Source organism: Leptodactylus fuscus, chromosome 2 (assembly GCF_031893055.1).
Source record: "Leptodactylus fuscus isolate aLepFus1 chromosome 2, aLepFus1.hap2, whole genome shotgun sequence".
NCBI classification, from domain to species: Eukaryota; Metazoa; Chordata; class Amphibia; order Anura; family Leptodactylidae; genus Leptodactylus; species Leptodactylus fuscus.
Window position 1 is genome coordinate 2,246,372 of NC_134266.1, and position 20,803 is coordinate 2,267,174.

Consider the following 20,803-nt stretch of genomic DNA (forward strand, 5'->3'; position numbering starts at 1 on the left):
AATATAACTAATATAATACTACTCCTATGTACAAGAATATAACTACTATAATACTGCTCCTATATACAAGAATATAACTACTATAATACTACCTCCTATGTACAAGAATATAACTACTATAATACTACCTCCTATGTACAAGAATATAACTACTATAATACTGCTCCTATGTAAAAGAATATAACTACTATAATACTACTCCTATGTAAAAGAATATAACTACTATAATACTACTCCTATGTACAAGAATATAACTACTATAATACTACCTCCTATGTACAAGAATATAACTACTATAATACTGCTCCTATGTAAAAGAATATAACTACTATAATACTACCTCCTATGTACAAGAATTTAACTACTATAATACTACCTCCTATGTACAAGAATAGTACTACTATAATACTACTCCTATGTACAAGAATATAACTACTATAATACTACCTCCTATGTACAAGAATATAACTACTATAATACTACCTCCTATGTACAAGAATATAACTAATATAATACTACTCCTATGTACAAGAATATAACTACTATAATACTGCTCCTATATACAAGAATATAACTACTATAATACTACCTCCTATGTACAAGAATATAACTACTATAATACTACCTCCTATGTACAAGAATATAACTACTATAATACTGCTCCTATGTAAAAGAATATAACTACTATAATACTACCTCCTATGTACAAGAATATAACTACTATAATACTACTCCTATGCACAAGAATATAACTACTATAATACTACTCCTATGTACAAGAATATAACTACTATAATACTACCTCCTATGTACAAGAATATAACTACTATAATACTACTCCTATGTACAAGAATATAACTACTATAATACTACCTCCTATGTACAAGAATATAACTACTATAATACTACTCCTATGTACAAGAATATAACTACTATAAAACTACTCCTATGTACAAGAATATAACTACTATAATACTACTCCTATGTACAAGAATATAACTACTATAATACTACTCCTATGTACAAGAATATAACTACTATAATACTACTCCTATGTACAAGAATATAACTACTATAATACTACCTCCTATGTACAAGAATATAACTACTATAATACTACTCCTATGTACAAGAATATAACTACTATAATACTACCTCCTATGTACAAGAATATAACTACTATAATACTACTCCTATGTACAGGAATATAACTACTATAATACTACCTCCTATGTACAAGAATATAACTACTATAATACTGCTCCTATATACAAGAATATAACTACTATAATACTGCTCCTATGTACAAGAATATAACTACTATAATACTACCTCCTATGTACAAGAATATAACTACTATAATACTACTCCTATGTACAAGAATATAACTACTATAATACTACCTCCTATGTACAAGAATATAACTACTATAATACTACTCCTATGTACAAGAATATAACTACTATAATACTACTCCTATGTACAAGAATATAACTACTATAATACTACCTCCTATGTACAAGAATATAACTACTATAATACTACTCCTATGTACAAGAATATAACTACTATAATACTACCTCCTATGTACAAGAATATAACTACTATAATACTGCTCCTATATAAGTAATACTTACCTATTTCCGGCTCCGCTGCATTCTCTAGCGCTGTCGGCCATGTTCAGTGACGGCTGGGATGTCATGTGACCGGTGGGCCCCCTAATGTCCCGGGCCCTGTGTCAGTTACTTTGGCTGCTACCCTGGTAGTTTCACCACTGCCCAACGTGTAACGATATAGTTTATTGTATGGTTTTAATATATCAGACATTTCCTTGTGTTTACAGGGTAGAATTTGAAAAGATGACGGTGGTTCGGCCTCCACCAGAAATCGCCAGATACACTATGATATTCCACACCAGAGATGCAGGGAATGAGGTCAACAAAGAGAGGTGAGAATATGATATATAATATTAATAGGCGTTATCCATCTTCTTGTATATAGTGATATGGACCGTGCTGGTATAACCTGGGTATATACTGTATATAATTATATATGTACAGCCGGTATAACCTGGGTATATACTGTATATAATTATATATGTACAGCTGGTATAACCTGGGTATGTACTGTATATAATTATATATGTACAGCCGATATAACCTGGGTATATACTGTATATAATTTTATAAGTACAGCCGGCATAACCTGGGTATATACTGTATATAATTATATATGTACAGCTGGTATAACCTGGGTATATACTGTATATAATATATATGTACAGCCGGCATAACCTGGGTATATACTGTATATAATTATATATGTACAGCTGGTATAACCTGGGTATATACTGTATATAATATATATGTACAGCCGGCATAACCTGGGTATATACTGTATATAATTATATATGTACAGCCGGTATAACCTGGGTATATACTGTATATAATTATATATGTACAGCTGGTATAACCTGGGTATATACTGTATATAATTATATATGTACAGCTGGTATAACCTGGGTATATACTGTATATAATATATATGTATAGCCGATATAACCTGGGTATATACTGTATATAATTATATATGTACAGCCGGTATAACCTGGGTATATACTGTATATAATCATATATGTACAGCCGGTATAACCTGGGTATATACTGTATATAATTATATGTGTACAGCTGGTATAACCTGGGTATATACTGTATATAATTATATATGTACAGCTGGTATAACCTGGGTATATACTGTATATAATATATATGTACAGCCGGTATAACCTGGGTATATACTGTATATAATTATATATGTACAGCCGGTCTAACCTGGGTATATACTGTATATAATTATATATGTACAGCCGGTATAACTTGGGTATATACTGTATATAATTATATATGTACAGCCGGTATAACCTGGGTATATACTGTATATAATTATATATGTACAGCTGGTAGTATGCTGTCCTTTTCCCATTCACCTTCACACTGCACTGGTTTCCGGTGTAGGAGCTCTTGATGACGTCGTACGTTCTTCCTCCTATTCCACTCTCTAGGAGTTTTAGAAGTAGGCCTGGGTGCCATACTGAATCTAACGCCTTCTTAAAGTCTACGAAGCAGGCGAATATCTTGCCTCTTCTGGTGTTGTGGACGTGCGTCTTGATGAGGCTGTGCAGGGTGTAGATATGGTCTGTGGTGCGGTGGTTTGGCATGAACCCTGCTTGGCTCTTGCTGAGGACCCCGTGTTGTGTGAGGAAGGTGAGGATTCTGTTATTGATGATGCTGTTGAACAGTTTCCCTAGCGTGCTGCTGACGCAGATCCCTCTGTAGTTGTTGGGGTCATATTGGTCCCCATTCTTGTAGATGGGGGTTATGAGCCCTTTGTTCCAGTCTTCGGGGAAGTGTCCAGCATTGAGCACGAGGGTGAATAGCTTTGCCAGTGCCGCGTGTATTGCTGGAGGGCTGTATTTGATCATCTCTGGTAGGATGCCATCAGGGCCACTGGCCTTTTTGCCTTTCAGCAGGGCAATTCTTTCCTGTATATCTTTTATGGTGATTGGCGAGTCCAGAGGGTTCTGGAAGTCTTTGATGACCTTCTCCATGTCCCTCAGTTTGGTGATTATCTGTTGCTGTTCTGGAGTTAGTTCTTCTTCTGGGATGTTTTTGTAGAGACCTCTGAAGTAGTTGAGCCAGATATTGCCATTTTGGATGTGGAGAGAGTTTTTCTTGGGCTTTGTGCCCATGTGGTGCCAGGTCTCCCAGAATGAGCTGTCCTGGAGGGAGTCCTCTAGTTGTTCTATTTTGTGGGAGAGGTATCTCTGTTTCTTCTCTCTGAGGGTGCCCTTGTATTGCTTGCATAGATTGCTGTAGGCTTCCCTCACCTCCTTGTTGTTGGGGTCCCTGTGTTTTTGGTTGGAGGCTGTTCTTAGGGTATGGCGTAGTGCTTTGCATTCGCTGTCGAACCATTTGTGGGACTGTTTGTTGGTTTGTCTTATGGGTTTGGTTGGTTTCAGGCCTGCTAGTTCTGCTGTGGTCTGTAGGATGTACTTGAGATCCTTCACAGCTCTGGTGACTCCCTGTTGGTCTGGCTGATAGTTGTTTGTATGGAAGTTTGTGAGCAGTGTCTTGATTTCAGGTCGGTTGGTTGCGTTGCTATATTCTATGGCCTGGTGGTTGGCCCATGTGAAATGTCTTGGTAGGTTGTAGAGGCCGGACTGTTGGGGCTCATGTGTGGGTGTTTTGTTCCTGGTTCTCATGTATAGTAGGATCTGGTTGTGGTCTGATAGATGGGAGTCAGGTGCGATTGTGAAGTCTTCAATGTCTGACAGGTCTGCGTCTGTAATGGCATAGTCCACCACGCTGTTGCCCACTTGGGAGTTTAATGTGAAGCGTCCTCTGGGATCGCCTGTGGTACGCCCGTTTATTATGTACAGTCCTAGGCTTCGGCACATGTTCAGCAGTTGTCTCCCACTCTTGTTGACAATTCTGTCTTGGCTGTTTCTTCTTGTCTGTGTGGGTTCTGGGTGGTGGATCTCACTACCGTGCGTATGTGGGTTGTCGTCAGGAGGCAGGTAGTCTAATTCTGTGCCTGTCCTTGCATTCAGGTCTCCGCATATTAGTATTCTGCCTTTGGGTTGGAAGTGGACAGCTTCCCTTTGTAGGACCTCGTAAGTGTCGGGGTGGTGGTAGGGGGACCCTGGTGGGGGCATATATACTGCACAGAGATAGATGTCCTGCTGGCCGCTGAGGATGGAGCTGCTTATTTTTATCCATATGTGATTAGTTCCACGTTTGGTAGCTTTTACGTGTTCTTTGAGCTCCTCCTTGTACCATATTAGTATGCCTCCTGAGTGGCGGCCATGTTTGGTGGTCTTATTTTTCTGGGCGGGCACTGAGAGTTCCTTGTAGCCCATGGGTGTTAGGGACTCGTCATCTGCCCGGGTCCATGTCTCTAGGAGGATTTGAATGTCTATGTTTTTTAGTCTGTCTATGAAGTCTGGATCTTTTGGGTTAGATCTATAGGCTGAGGCGTTCAGCCCTTGTATGTTCCAACTACTGATAGTTAGTGATTTCATCTTCAGTGTGTAAACCTTGTAATGAGCTGTCCTGCAGAGGACGGGCTGGGTTCTTGGTTGGTTGCAGTGTGGCCAGGTATTGGTTTATGTGCATTGCTGTTGTGGCCATTGTAGTGACCGCATGCTCTATTCTCTTTATTGTCTCTATGTCGGTGCTCTGGGTTGCTCTGGTTGGCTTTTTCTTGATAGGTGGCATCTTTGGGGGGTTCTGTCTTGGATATTGGCGGTTGTCGGGTATTATTTCCATGGTTCTTTGTCTTGTTTGTTGTCTAGGCCCGGGGTCTCTGTTGAGCACTAAGTCTTTGAATTCCTTCGCTAGGAGGCTGACGCCATGTTTATTGAGGTGTTTGTCATCATATAGGTGACGCTTATCTATGGAGGGGTGTTGTGCCAGGGTGATGCCTGATGTTTGTCTGATTCTGGTCGCCAGCTCTTTGTTGATCCCCATGATGGTAGCTTCAGAGATGTCTTCTGGTGGGAGCAGAGATGACAGGATGATACTACTGTCTGGGAACTGTTGCTTTGCTTTCTCTGCTAGTTGGACCAGTTGGCCCGCTGTCTGTTGGGGCTGGTCAGAGAGATCTTCTGTGCCTGTGTGTATGACAATGTGTTTCGGGGTAGTGAAGAAAGGCTTGCAAATGACGGTATTGGCTTTTTCAATGGTTGGGCTGTGGATTTTCTTGACTCTTTGCCGTGGGAAGAGCTTTCTTGTATTAATGTACTTGCCATTGGAGTCTATGATCAGGACTATATCTGGGTTTGAGGTTCTCGTTGTTTGGGTTCTCTCTGGCTCTATGTCTGGGGTGATGGGCAGTTCTGGACTTTCTTGTGATGTTTGAGGCATTTCTGGCTTATTGGTACCTTGATCAGAGTCTGTTGTGTTTTCCTCCCCCTCTTCCTTAGATCTTATCTCTTGTGTCTGTAGTTTCAGGCCTGATAACTCTTCCTTTAGTTCTGTGATTTCTTGTAGGCATTGCGTCATTTTATCCCACAGCTTGACATTCTCTTGCTGGCAGGCTGCTATCTCTTTTCTCAGATTTGTGTTTTCCTGGATAAGTTTGTGGATGGCTTTTGTGTCGCCATTTGTGCTGGACAGTTCGTTGACATTACAGTTTCTATTATAATTGTGTTTATAGATAGTAAAATCTCTCTCCAGCCGGGATACAATCTCTGTGAGGGACTCTACTGAGAGGTGTGAGGAGTCGGGGGAGGGCTTGCTGGCTTGTGTACTGGCAGTGTTGGGGGATGTCACGGGTAATTCACCTGAGTCAGTGGGTGGTCCTGTGTCTGTGCCCCTTTTTAGTTGTGCCTGATTCTTGATCTCTGGGAATTTTTCTATATATTGGTGAAGCCTATCTTCTCTTCCTTGAATCATTAAAGTCCCATTATTAAAAATGGTTGTTGTGAGAATCACTTCGCCGGCCCCTTGTGGGTTTTTTATTCTGATTGTTATTTTGCCTGTATCCGCCTCTTCTGTTGTTGTACTCTTGTAGCAGTCACATATTGCATGCTGCCAGTCTCTTATGTAATCGGTGTGCATAATGAGGTTAGTCATTCTTTGGTTTGATGTGTAATCAGCAAACAGGGTCTCAGCATGGGCTTTGAGGAGATCTTTCTTTGCATTTTTCTTTTCATTGGCACTCATGTTATCAGGGTATGTAATCTGTAGAGTGGCCTGCCCCCCCGCTGTGTACAGAGACAGTGCTCTTCGCATAACAGTCAATGTCCTCATTCTCTGTGGCCATTTTCACACCTTCTGGGATGCCTGACCCCCTGCTGTGCTGGGACCTTGTCCTAGGTTCTATGGAGCTCATACTAGGTTCATCTAAGAATTCCATATTATAATCTCCCAGGTTCCCAAAATCTGAGGGTGTCCCCGATTTCCTTATTTCTGAGGGATAATCTACTTGTTTATGGGATTAGCCAAGTGGTGGCCCTACCTTCTCTGATGTGGGATCCTGGGGTCAGATGTGATGTTCCTGTTGCATTCAGCCAGTCTGAGGTCTGTAGGAATCTTCTCTTGTATTTTAAAATCCTTTTTCTGTTCTTATTTCATTTTTCTCTTGGGATGTTTTTAGTCTCGCTTAGTTATGTCTTCCATGGAGCCGATATTTCCTGGTTTTCGTCTTGCAGGTAGCTCAATTACAAGGTTTTACTTTGATGAAAGTCAGGAGCTCATGTTGGGAGATGCTTACAGTTCAGTGTATATAATTATATATGTACAGCCGGTATAACCTGGGCATATACTGTATATAATTATATATGTACAGCCGATATAACCTGGGTATCTCCTGTATATAATTATATATGTACAGTCGGTATAACCTGGGCATATACTGTATATAATTATATATGTACAGCCGGTATAACCTGGGTATATACTGTATATAATTATATATGTACAGCCGGTATAACCTGGGCATATACTGTATATAATTATATATGTACAGCCGGTATAACCTGGGTATATACTGTATATAATTATATATGTACAGCCGGTATAACCTGGGTATATACTGTATATAATTATATATGTACAGCCGATATAACCTGGGTATATACTGTATATAATTATATATGTATAGCCGGTATAACCTGGGTATATACTGTATATAATTGTATATGTACAGCCGGTGTAACCTGGGTATATACTGTATATAATTATATATGTACAGCCGGTGTAACCTGGGTATATACTGTATATAATTATATATGTACAGCCGGTGTAACCTGGGTATATACTGTATATAATTACATATGTACAGCCGGCATAACCTGGGCATATACTGTATATAATTATATATGTACAGCCGGTATAACCTGGGTATATACTGTATATAATTATATATGTACAGCCGGTATAACCTGGGTATATACTGTATATAATTATATATGTACAGCTGGTGTAACCTGGGTATATACTGCATATAATTATATATGTACAGCCGGTATAACCTGGGTATATACTGTATATAATTATATATGTACAGCCGGTATAACCTGGGTATATACTGTATATAATTATATATGTATAGCCGGTATAACCTGGGTATATACTGTATATAATTATATATGTACAGCCGGTATAACCTGGGCATATACTGTATATAATTATATATGTACAGCCGATATAACCTGGGTATCTCCTGTATATAATTATATATGTACAGTCGGTATAACCTGGGTACATACTGTATATAATTATATATGTACAGCTGGTATAACCTGGGTATATACTGTATATAATTATATATGTACAGCCAGTATAACCTGGGTATATACTGTATATAATTATATATGTATAGCCGGTATAACCTGGGTATATACTGTATATAATTATATATGTACAGCCGGTGTAACCTGGGGATATACTGTATATAATTATATATGTACAGCTGGTATAACCTGGGGATATACTGTATATAATTATATATGTACAGCTGGTATAACCTGGGGATATACTGTATATAATTATATATGTACTGCTGGTATAACCTGGGTATATGCTGTATATAATTATATATGTACAGCCGCTATAACCTGGGTATATACTGTATATAATTATATATGTACAGCCGGTATAACCTGGGTACATACTGTATATAATTATATATGTACATCTGGTATAACCTGGGTACATACTGTATATAATTATATATGTACAGCCGGTATAACCTGGGTATATACTGTATATAATTATATATGTACAGCCGGTATAACCTGGGTATATACTGTATATAATTATATATGTACAGCCGGTATAACCTGGGTATATACTGTATATAATATATATGTACAGCCGGTATAACCTGGGGATATACTGTATATAATTATATATGTACTGCTGGTATAACCTGGGTATATGCTGTATATAATTATATATGTACAGCCGCTATAACCTGGGTATATACTGTATATAATTATATATGTACAGCCGGTATAACCTGGGTACATACTGTATATAATTATATATGTACATCTGGTATAACCTGGGTACATACTGTATATAATTATATATGTACAGCCGGTATAACCTGGGTATATACTGTATATAATTATATATGTACAGCCGGTATAACCTGGGTATATACTGTATATAATTATATATGTACAGCCGGTATAACCTGGGTATATACTGTATATAATATATATGTACAGCCGGTATAACCTGGGTATATACTGTATATAATATATATGTACAGCCGGTATAACCTGAGTATATACTGTATATAATTATATATGTACAGCTGGTATAACCTGGGTATATACTGTATATAATATATATGTACAGCCGGTATAACCTGGGTATATACTGTATATAATTATATATGTACAGCCGGTATAACCTGGGTATATACTGTATATACTGTATATAATTATATATGTACAGCCGGTATAACCTGGGTATATACTGTATATAATATATATGTACAGCCGATATAACCTGGGTATATACTGTATATAATTATATATGTACAGCCGGCATAACCTGGGTATATACTGTATATAATTATATATGTACAGCCGGTATAACCTGGGTATATACTGTATATAATTATATATGTACAGCCGGTATAACCTGGGTATATACTGTATATAATTATATATGTACAGCCGGTATAACCTGGGTATATACTGTATATAATATATATGTACAGCCGATATAACCTGGGTATATACTGTATATAGTTATATATGTACAGCCGGCATAACCTGGGTATATACTGTATATAATTATATATGTACAGCCGGTATAACCTGGGTATATACTGTATATAATTATATATGTACAGCCGGTATAACCTGGGTATATACTGTATATAATTATATATGTACAGCTGGTATAACCTGGGTATATACTGTATATACTGTATATAATTATTAGAGATGAGCGAACACTAAAATGTTCGAGGTTCGAAATTCGATTCGAACAGCCGCTCACTGTTCGAGTGTTCGAATGGGTTTCGAACCCCATTATAGTCTATGGGGAACATAAACTCGTTAAGGGGGAAACCCAAATTCGTGTCTGGAGGGTCACCAAGTCCACTATGACACCCCAGGAAATGATACCAACACCCTGGAATGACACTGGGACAGCAGGGGAAGCATGTCTGGGGGCATAAAAGTCACTTTATTTCATGGAAATCCCTGTCAGTTTGCGATTTTCGCAAGCTAACTTTTCCCCATAGAAATGCATTGGCCAGTGCTGATTGGCCAGAGTACGGAACTCGACCAATCAGCGCTGGCTCTGCTGGAGGAGGCGGAGTCTAAGATAGCTCCACACCAGTCTCCATTCAGGTCCGACCTTAGACTCCGCCTCCTCCGGCAGAGCCAGCGCTGATTGGCCGAAGGCTGGCCAATGCATTCCTATGCGAATGCAGACTTAGCAGTGCTGAGTCAGTTTTGCTCAACTACACATCTGATGCACACTCGGCACTGCTACATCAGATGTAGCAATCTGATGTAGCAGAGCCGAGGGTGCACTAGAACCCCTGTGCAAACTCAGTTCACGCTAATAGAATGCATTGGCCAGCGCTGATTGGCCAATGCATTCTATTAGCCCGATGAAGTAGAGCTGAATGTGTGTGCTAAGCACACACATTCAGCACTGCTTCATCAAGCCAATACAATGCATTAGCCAGTGCTGATTGGCCAGAGTACGGAATTCGGCCAATCAGCGCTGGCTCTGCTGGAGGAGGCGGAGTCTAAGGTCGGACCTGAATGGAGACTGGTGTGGAGCGATCTTAGACTCCGCCTCCTCCAGCAGAGCCAGCGCTGATTGGTCGAGTTCCGTACTCTGGCCAATCAGCGCTGGCCAATGCATTCTATTAGCCCGATGAAGTAGAGCTGAATGTGTGTGCTTAGCACACACATTCAGCTCTACTTCATCAGGCTAATAGAATACATTGGCCAATCAGCGCTGGCCAATGCATTCTATTAGCTTGATGAAGCAGAGTGTGCACAAGGGTTCAAGCGCACCCTCGGCTCTGATGTAGCAGAGCCGAGGCTGCACAAGGGTTCAAGCGCACCCTCGGCTCTGATGTAGCAGAGCTGAGGGTGCACAAGGGTTCAAGTGCACCCTCGGCTCTCCTACATCAGAGCCGAGGGTGCGCTTGAACCCTTGTGCAGCCTCGGCTCTGCTACATCAGAGCCGAGGGTGCGCTTGAACCCTTGTGCACACTCTGCTTCATCAAGCTAATAGAATGCATTGGCCAGCACTGATTGGCCAGAGTACGGAATTCGGCCAATCAGCGCTGGCCAATGCATCCCTATGGGAAAAAGTTTATCTCACAAAAATCACAATTACACACCCGATAGAGCCCCAAAAAGTTATTTTTAATAACATTCCCCCCTAAATAAAGGTTATCCCTAGCTATCCCTGCCTGTACAGCTATCCCTGTCTCATAGTCACAAAGTTCACATTCTCATATGACCCGGATTTGAAATCCACTATTCGTCTAAAATGGAGGTCACCTGATTTCGGCAGCCAATGACTTTTTCCAATTTTTTTCAATGCCCCCAGTGTCGTAGTTCCTGTCCCACCTCCCCTGCGCTGTTATTGGTGCAAAAAAGGCGCCAGGGAAGGTGGGAGGGGAATCGAATTTTGGCGCACTTTACCACGTGGTGTTCGATTCGATTCGAACATTGCGAACACCCTGATATCCGATCGAACATGTGTTCGATAGAACACTGTTCGCTCATCTCTAATAATTATATATGTACAGCCGGTATAACCTGGGTATATACTGTATATAATATATATGTACAGCCGATATAACCTGGGTATATACTGTATATAATTACATATGTACAGCCGGTATAACCTGGGTATATACTGTATATAATTATATATGTACAGCCGGTATAACCTGGGTATATACTGTATATAATTATATATGTACAGCCGGTATAACCTGGGTATATACTGTATATAATTATATATGTACAGCCGGTATAACTTGGGTATATACTGTATATAATTATATATGTACAGCTGGTATAACCTGGGTATATACTGTATATAATTATATATGTACAGCCGGTATAACCTGGGTATGTACTGTATATAATTATATATGTACAGCCGGTATAACCTGGGTATATACTGTATATAATATATATGTACAGCCGGTATAACCTGGGTATATACTGTATATAATATATATGTACAGCCGGTATAACCTGGGTATATACTGTATATAATTATATATGTACAGCTGGTATAACCTGGGTATATACTGTATATAATTATATATGTACAGCCGGTATAACCTGGGTATATACTGTATATACTGTATATAATTATATATGTACAGCCGGTATAACCTGGGTATATACTGTATATAATATATATGTACAGCCGATATAACCTGGGTATATACTGTATATAATTATATATGTACAGCCGGCATAACCTGGGTATATACTGTATATAATTATATATGTACAGCCGGTATAACCTGGGTATATACTGTATATAATTATATATGTACAGCCGGTATAACCTGGGTATATACTGTATATAATTATATATGTACAGCCGGTATAACCTGGGTATATACTGTATATAATTATATATGTACAGCCGGTATAACCTGGGTATATACTGTATATAATTATATATGTACAGCCGGTATAACCTGGGTATATACTGTATATAATTATATATGTACAGCCGGTATAACCTGGGTATATACTGTATATAATTATATATGTACAGCTGGTATAACCTGGGTATATACTGTATATAATTATATATGTACAGCCGGTATAACCTGGGTATGTACTGTATATAATTATATATGTACAGCCGGTATAACCTGGGTATATACTGTATATAATATATATGTACAGCCGGTATAACCTGGGTATATACTGTATATAATATATATGTACAGCCGGTATAACCTGGGTATATACTGTATATAATTATATATGTACAGCTGGTATAACCTGGGTATATACTGTATATAATTATATATGTACAGCCGGTATAACCTGGGTATATACTGTATATACTGTATATAATTATATATGTACAGCCGGTATAACCTGGGTATATACTGTATATAATATATATGTACAGCCGATATAACCTGGGTATATACTGTATATAATTATATATGTACAGCCGGCATAACCTGGGTATATACTGTATATAATTATATATGTACAGCCGGTATAACCTGGGTATATACTGTATATAATTATATATGTACAGCCGGTATAACCTGGGTATATACTGTATATAATTATATATGTACAGCCGGTATAACCTGGGTATATACTGTATATAATATATATGTACAGCCGATATAACCTGGGTATATACTGTATATAGTTATATATGTACAGCCGGCATAACCTGGGTATATACTGTATATAATATATATGTACAGCCGATATAACCTGGGTATATACTGTATATAGTTATATATGTACAGCCGGCATAACCTGGGTATATACTGTATATAATTATATATGTACAGCCGGTATAACCTGGGTATATACTGTATATAATTATATATGTACAGCCGGTATAACCTGGGTATATACTGTATATAATTATATATGTACAGCCGGTATAACCTGGGTATATACTGTATATAATATATATGTACAGCCGATATAACCTGGGTATATACTGTATATAATTACATGTGTACAGCCAGCATAACCTGGGTATATACTGTATATAATTATATATGTACAGCCGGTATAACCTGGGTATATACTGTATATAATTATATATGTACAGCCGGTATAACCTGGGTATATACTGTATATAATTATATATGTACAGCCGGTATAACCTGGGTATATACTGTATATAATTATATATGTACAGCCGGTATAACTTGGGTATATACTGTATATAATTATATATGTACAGCTGGTATAACCTGGGTATATACTGTATATAATTATATATGTACATCTGGTATAACCTGGGTATATACTGTATATAATTATATATGTACAGCCGGTATAACCTGGGTATATACTGTGTATAATTATATATGTACAGCTGGTATAACCTGGGTATATACTGTATATAATTATATATGTACAGCCGGTATAACCTGGGTATATACTGTATATACTGTATATAATTATATATGTACAGCCGGTATAACCTGGGTATATACTGTATATAATATATATGTACAGCCGATATAACCTGGGTATATACTGTATATAATTATATATGTACAGCCGGCATAACCTGGGTATATACTGTATATAATTATATATGTACAGCCGGTATAACCTGGGTATATACTGTATATAATTATATATGTACAGCCGGTATAACCTGGGTATATACTGTATATAATTATATATGTACAGCCGGTATAACCTGGGTATATACTGTATATAATTATATATGTACAGCCGGTATAACCTGGGTATATACTGTATATAATTATATATGTACAGCCGGTATAACCTGGGTATATACTGTATATAATTATATATGTACAGCCGGTATAACCTGGGTATATACTGTATATAATTATATATGTACAGCTGGTATAACCTGGGTATATACTGTATATAATTATATATGTACAGCCGGTATAACCTGGGTATGTACTGTATATAATTATATATGTACAGCCGGTATAACCTGGGTATATACTGTATATAATATATATGTACAGCCGGTATAACCTGGGTATATACTGTATATAATATATATGTACAGCCGGTATAACCTGGGTATATACTGTATATAATTATATATGTACAGCTGGTATAACCTGGGTATATACTGTATATAATTATATATGTACAGCCGGTATAACCTGGGTATATACTGTATATACTGTATATAATTATATATGTACAGCCGGTATAACCTGGGTATATACTGTATATAATATATATGTACAGCCGATATAACCTGGGTATATACTGTATATAATTATATATGTACAGCCGGCATAACCTGGGTATATACTGTATATAATTATATATGTACAGCCGGTATAACCTGGGTATATACTGTATATAATTATATATGTACAGCCGGTATAACCTGGGTATATACTGTATATAATTATATATGTACAGCCGGTATAACCTGGGTATATACTGTATATAATATATATGTACAGCCGATATAACCTGGGTATATACTGTATATAGTTATATATGTACAGCCGGCATAACCTGGGTATATACTGTATATAATATATATGTACAGCCGATATAACCTGGGTATATACTGTATATAGTTATATATGTACAGCCGGCATAACCTGGGTATATACTGTATATAATTATATATGTACAGCCGGTATAACCTGGGTATATACTGTATATAATTATATATGTACAGCCGGTATAACCTGGGTATATACTGTATATAATTATATATGTACAGCCGGTATAACCTGGGTATATACTGTATATAATATATATGTACAGCCGATATAACCTGGGTATATACTGTATATAATTACATGTGTACAGCCAGCATAACCTGGGTATATACTGTATATAATTATATATGTACAGCCGGTATAACCTGGGTATATACTGTATATAATTATATATGTACAGCCGGTATAACCTGGGTATATACTGTATATAATTATATATGTACAGCCGGTATAACCTGGGTATATACTGTATATAATTATATATGTACAGCCGGTATAACTTGGGTATATACTGTATATAATTATATATGTACAGCTGGTATAACCTGGGTATATACTGTATATAATTATATATGTACATCTGGTATAACCTGGGTATATACTGTATATAATTATATATGTACAGCCGGTATAACCTGGGTATATACTGTGTATAATTATATATGTACAGCCGGTATAACCTGGGTATATACTGTGTATAATTATATATGTACAGCCGGTATAACCTGGGTATATACTGTATATAATTATATATGTACAGCCGGTATAACTTGGGTATATACTGTATATAATTATATATGTACAGCCGGTATAACCTGGGTATATACTGTATATAATTATATATGTACAGCCGGTATAACCTGGGTATATACTGTATATAATTATATATGTACAGCCGGTATAACCTGGGTATATACTGTATATAATTATATATGTACAGCCGGTATAACCTGGGTATATACTGTATATAATTATATATGTACAGCCGATATAACCTGGGTATCTCCTGTATATAATTATATATGTACAGCCGGTATAACCTGGGTATATACTGTATATAATTATATATGTACAGCCGGTATAACCTGGGTATATGCTGTATATAATTATATATGTACAGCCGGTATAACCTGGGTATATACTGTATATAATTATATATGTACAGCCGCTATCACCTGGGTATATACTGTATATAATTCTATATGTACAGCCGGTATAACCTGGGTATATACTGTATATAATTCTATATGTACAGCCGGTATAACCTGGGTATATACTGTATATAATTATATATGTACAGCCGGTATAACCTGGGTATATACTGTATATAATTCTATATGTACAGCCGGTATAACCTGGGTATATACTGTATATAATATATATGTACAGCCGGTATAACCTGGGGATATACTGTATATAATTATATATGTACAGCTGGTATAACCTGGGGATATACTGTATATAATTATATATGTACAGCCGGTATAACCTGGGTATATACTGTATATAATTATATATGTATAGCCGGTATAACCTGGGTATATACTGTATATAATTATATATGTACAGCCGGTATAACCTGGGTATATACTGTATATAATTATATATGTACAGCCGGTATAACCTGGGTATATACTGTATATAATTATATATGTACAGCCGGTGTAACCTGGGGATATACTGTATATAATTATATATGTACAGCTGGTATAACCTGGGGATATACTGTATATAATTATATATGTACAGCTGGTATAACTTGGGTATATACTGTATATAATTATATATGTACAGCTGGTATAACCTGGGTATATACTGTATATAATTATATATGTACAGCCGGTATAACCTGGGTATATTCTGTATATAATTATATATGTACAGCCGGTATAACCTGGGTATATACTGTATATAATTATATATGTACAGCCGATATAACCTGGGTATCTCCTGTATATAATTATATATGTACAGCCGGTATAACCTGGGTATCTCCTGTATATAATTATATATGTACAGCCGGTATAACCTGGGTATATACTGTATATAATTATATATGTACATCCGGTATAACCTGGGTATATACTGTATATAATTATATATGTACAGCCGGTATAACCTGGGTATATACTGTATATAATTATATATGTACAGCTGCTATAACCTGGGTATATACTGTATATAATTATATATGTACAGCCGGTATAACCTGGGTATATACTGTATATAATTATATATGTACAGCCGGTATAACCTGGGGATATACTGTATATAATTATATATGTACAGCCGGTATAACCTGGGTATATACGGTATATAATTATATATGTACATCCGGTATAACCTGGGGATATACTGTATATAATTATATATGTACAGCTGGTATAACCTGGGTATATACTGTATATAATATATATGTACAGCCGGTATAACCTGGGGATATACTGTATATAATTATATATGTACAGCCGGTATAACCTGGGTATATACTGTATATAATTATATATGTACAGCCGGTATAACCTGGGTATATACTGTATATAATTATATATGTATAGCCGGTATAACCTGGGTATATACTGTATATAATTATATATGTACAGCCGGTATAACCTGGGTATATACTGTATATAATTCTATATGTACAGCCGGTGTAACCTGGGTATATACTGTATATAATTATATATGTACAGCCGGTATAACCTGGGTATATACTGTATATAATTATATATGTACAGCCGGTATAACCTGGGTATATACTGTATATAATTATATATGTACAGGTGGTATAACCTGGGCACATTTGGTATACAGATATATTTTAGGTTATATAACTTGCCTCCTGTCTCGGTCTCTCTCGGATATTTGCGCCGTCTCTTCTGGTATTTCCTGAGCTGACGACAGATTTGTTTTGCAGAGAATTTTCTGACATGAATAAGATGAGGCAGAATCTGAAGAAAAGGATAAGATTGTGAGAATTTCCTCAGAGTAGACAATTCAGAGGCTGTATATACAGTATATATATATATATATATATATATATATATATATATATATATATATATATGACACTAGTGGGTTCTCTGACATGGAGCCTCTCCCTACTGGGGCCGTATTTATAGAGGTTTCGCTTCCCCTTAGTTGTTCCCTGTCTCTGTATATAGCAGTGCAGGGCCCGGCAGCCTGTGCTATATCAGCCGCTCTATTCGTTTTGGGTTACACTTATTGGGGGTCTCATATGGTGCAGTATCTTACATTATATACTGTAAATAAGCATTCCTCACAGTGCCCATGTATAAGTGCCATAGGTCAGTGCTCTGATGGAGGGGCTATATGTGGGCTACAAATTGCTTCTATAAGATCATTGCTGATGTCTTTCCTCTTTGCCACACACCTGAATACTCCTGACCAGCAAACTGCAAAAACTTTTGCTCTTATTTATCTAATTTTAATAACAGAAGTTTATTTACAGTCCTGATTCATAAAACCAGAGAATGCAAAGATGGTGGACGACTTCTCAGGACTGTACGTGAGTGGCGGTCACATGAACATGGCGGTGCCCACTATTTATATTGTCTGTTTTCCTCTTTCGCAGGATGCTTTTACTCAGGAAAGCGTCCAAGGTGTGGAGGACGGACGGCCTGAACTCCTGCTCCTACAAGCTGCTGTCCATCCAGCACCATCCTCTGTACATCAACATCACAGTTGATATAGGAAAACCGCACCACTAACCAGAAGACCGAACTCCTCGGAACCGCCATGGACTTCACCAGATGGCGCCATTCATGATATTTATGGGTGGATTGAAGACTGTTCACATGAATGTTGTCGATAAAACTTTAGAACCCAGCCGCTGCCGGAGCGCACACCCCAGACGGACGGAAACAGCCGGCAGGGGGCGGGGCTTATACACTCCTCAGTAATATATACCAAACAGTCTGACGTCAAGGGTCGTTTACAGTACAAGTGGGCGTGAAGACCCCAGCACTGCCTGCCCGAGCCTTGACTTTTAACTTTCATATTAGAACAATCAAAGCTTTATTAGACCGATGTTTGTATACGACGACGTACGACAAGGCGAATATTTACATTCGAGAAAATTACATTCCAGCAGCTCTTTGTTATACGATGTTCTTACCGCCAAGATGACGCTTATTTATGACACTTTCTGATACTCAAAAAATTATTAATAAAGTATTGATTTTGGAGAATTCTTTCATTTTGGGGGTGATTGGAGGACGATGGGGTCACATGGAAAGCGAACCCCAAAGTCACAGGCGAAACCTTTTTGTTCTTTCTCTGGCGGTTTTGGGGCAGAAAGTGTCCACTCAGCATTATAATGACTCAGCACAGCATTGTATAGGCAGCTAGAGACAGCACCGCCTCTGCCTGCTGGGGGCGGTGTAATTATCCTTCACTGCATAGTCTCCTATGTAATCTAAGAGGCCATAGGTATACAGTGAGGGCGGCTTTATTATCACGGTGTAACAGGAGCCTGTGTAACCATCAGCGGTAAGGCTCTATGCCGGGACTGTGAGTTATGTGATGATTGTGTTGAACTGCCCATGCAGTTTCATTACATAGGCAGTGCCTGCTATGTGGGGGGGCAGAACATGTCTGCGGTTATATATGAGGACACGGTGACCCGGGATATTCGCAGCCTCTCCCCTACTGCTGCGGACAATGAGCTGATATGTATAATGTTCGGTCTATTCTTTGTCCCTCTGCTCGGATATGGGGCGCACCAGAGTTACAAATCATAAGCTTTGGCAGAGCCCGGCCCGTTGCACGCCACACTGCACACCACATGGGCATTAGCAGAGGTGCCAGGATTGTACCCGATAAGGTTAGATACAGCCAGGTGTTTGCTACGGCTCCTGAAGTGGCAGAAAATTTACACACAAAAGGTGAGAGAAAAACGGGGAGGAAAAAACAAATTCATAACCAGCAGTGCAGAGGATTTCAGGAGATGAATGAGCTAATACTCGTAATAGCTGAAGTAATGACATGGCTGCATATGAGGTGTTACAGGCTGACAGTGGAAGAAGCAGCAACCACAGCAGTACAGAGTGTTTCAGGAGAGGTGTTTTCTACCTAGTTTGGGAGTAATTCTGATACGCTCGCATCCTCACACCGTGCACTTTATCAGTGCAGTAGCCAAAACGTTCACGCCTCCATACACATGACCGTGTATTATTATAGGACTGGACGGGGCAGAACGAGACCCCAGGCCCGATCCTACACCTGTCTGCTAGTGGCCAGGGCGCGTTACTGAAACATACAGGAGGTCACAGGTGCCACGTGGAGATCATCCTCGTCCGGGCCATTCCCACTTGTAGACATTGGGCGACTTCCAGAGATGTTTTACTAGATTTCACTCTCCTGACATTTCCTCTTCCTGAAGCCACAAACCTGATATCACCGCAAACAGGACTAACAAACGTCCTCGAAAATCTGAGACGTTATAAGACCCGGAAAGTCATAAAATGGTTTAATAGATTTACTCAGGGAGGTGCGAAGATGGTCAGCGCCAAAAAGGAGGAGGACACAGCGG

The 20,803-nt window shown here is 38.0% G+C and overlaps 1 protein-coding gene across 1 annotated transcript in view; it reads left to right on the top strand.

Moving 5' to 3' along the window:
* Positions 1 to 19,451, top strand: part of B4GALT4 (beta-1,4-galactosyltransferase 4) — a 64,615-nt gene extending 45,164 nt beyond the window's left edge. The window contains exons 7-8 of the mRNA XM_075263295.1: positions 1,844 to 1,948; positions 18,845 to 19,451. Of these exons, the coding sequence (XP_075119396.1) occupies positions 1,844 to 1,948; positions 18,845 to 18,980 (241 nt within the window). The 3' untranslated portion in view covers positions 18,981 to 19,451. The remainder of the gene's footprint in view (positions 1 to 1,843; positions 1,949 to 18,844) is intronic.
* The last annotated feature ends 1,352 nt before the right edge of the window (positions 19,452 to 20,803 follow it).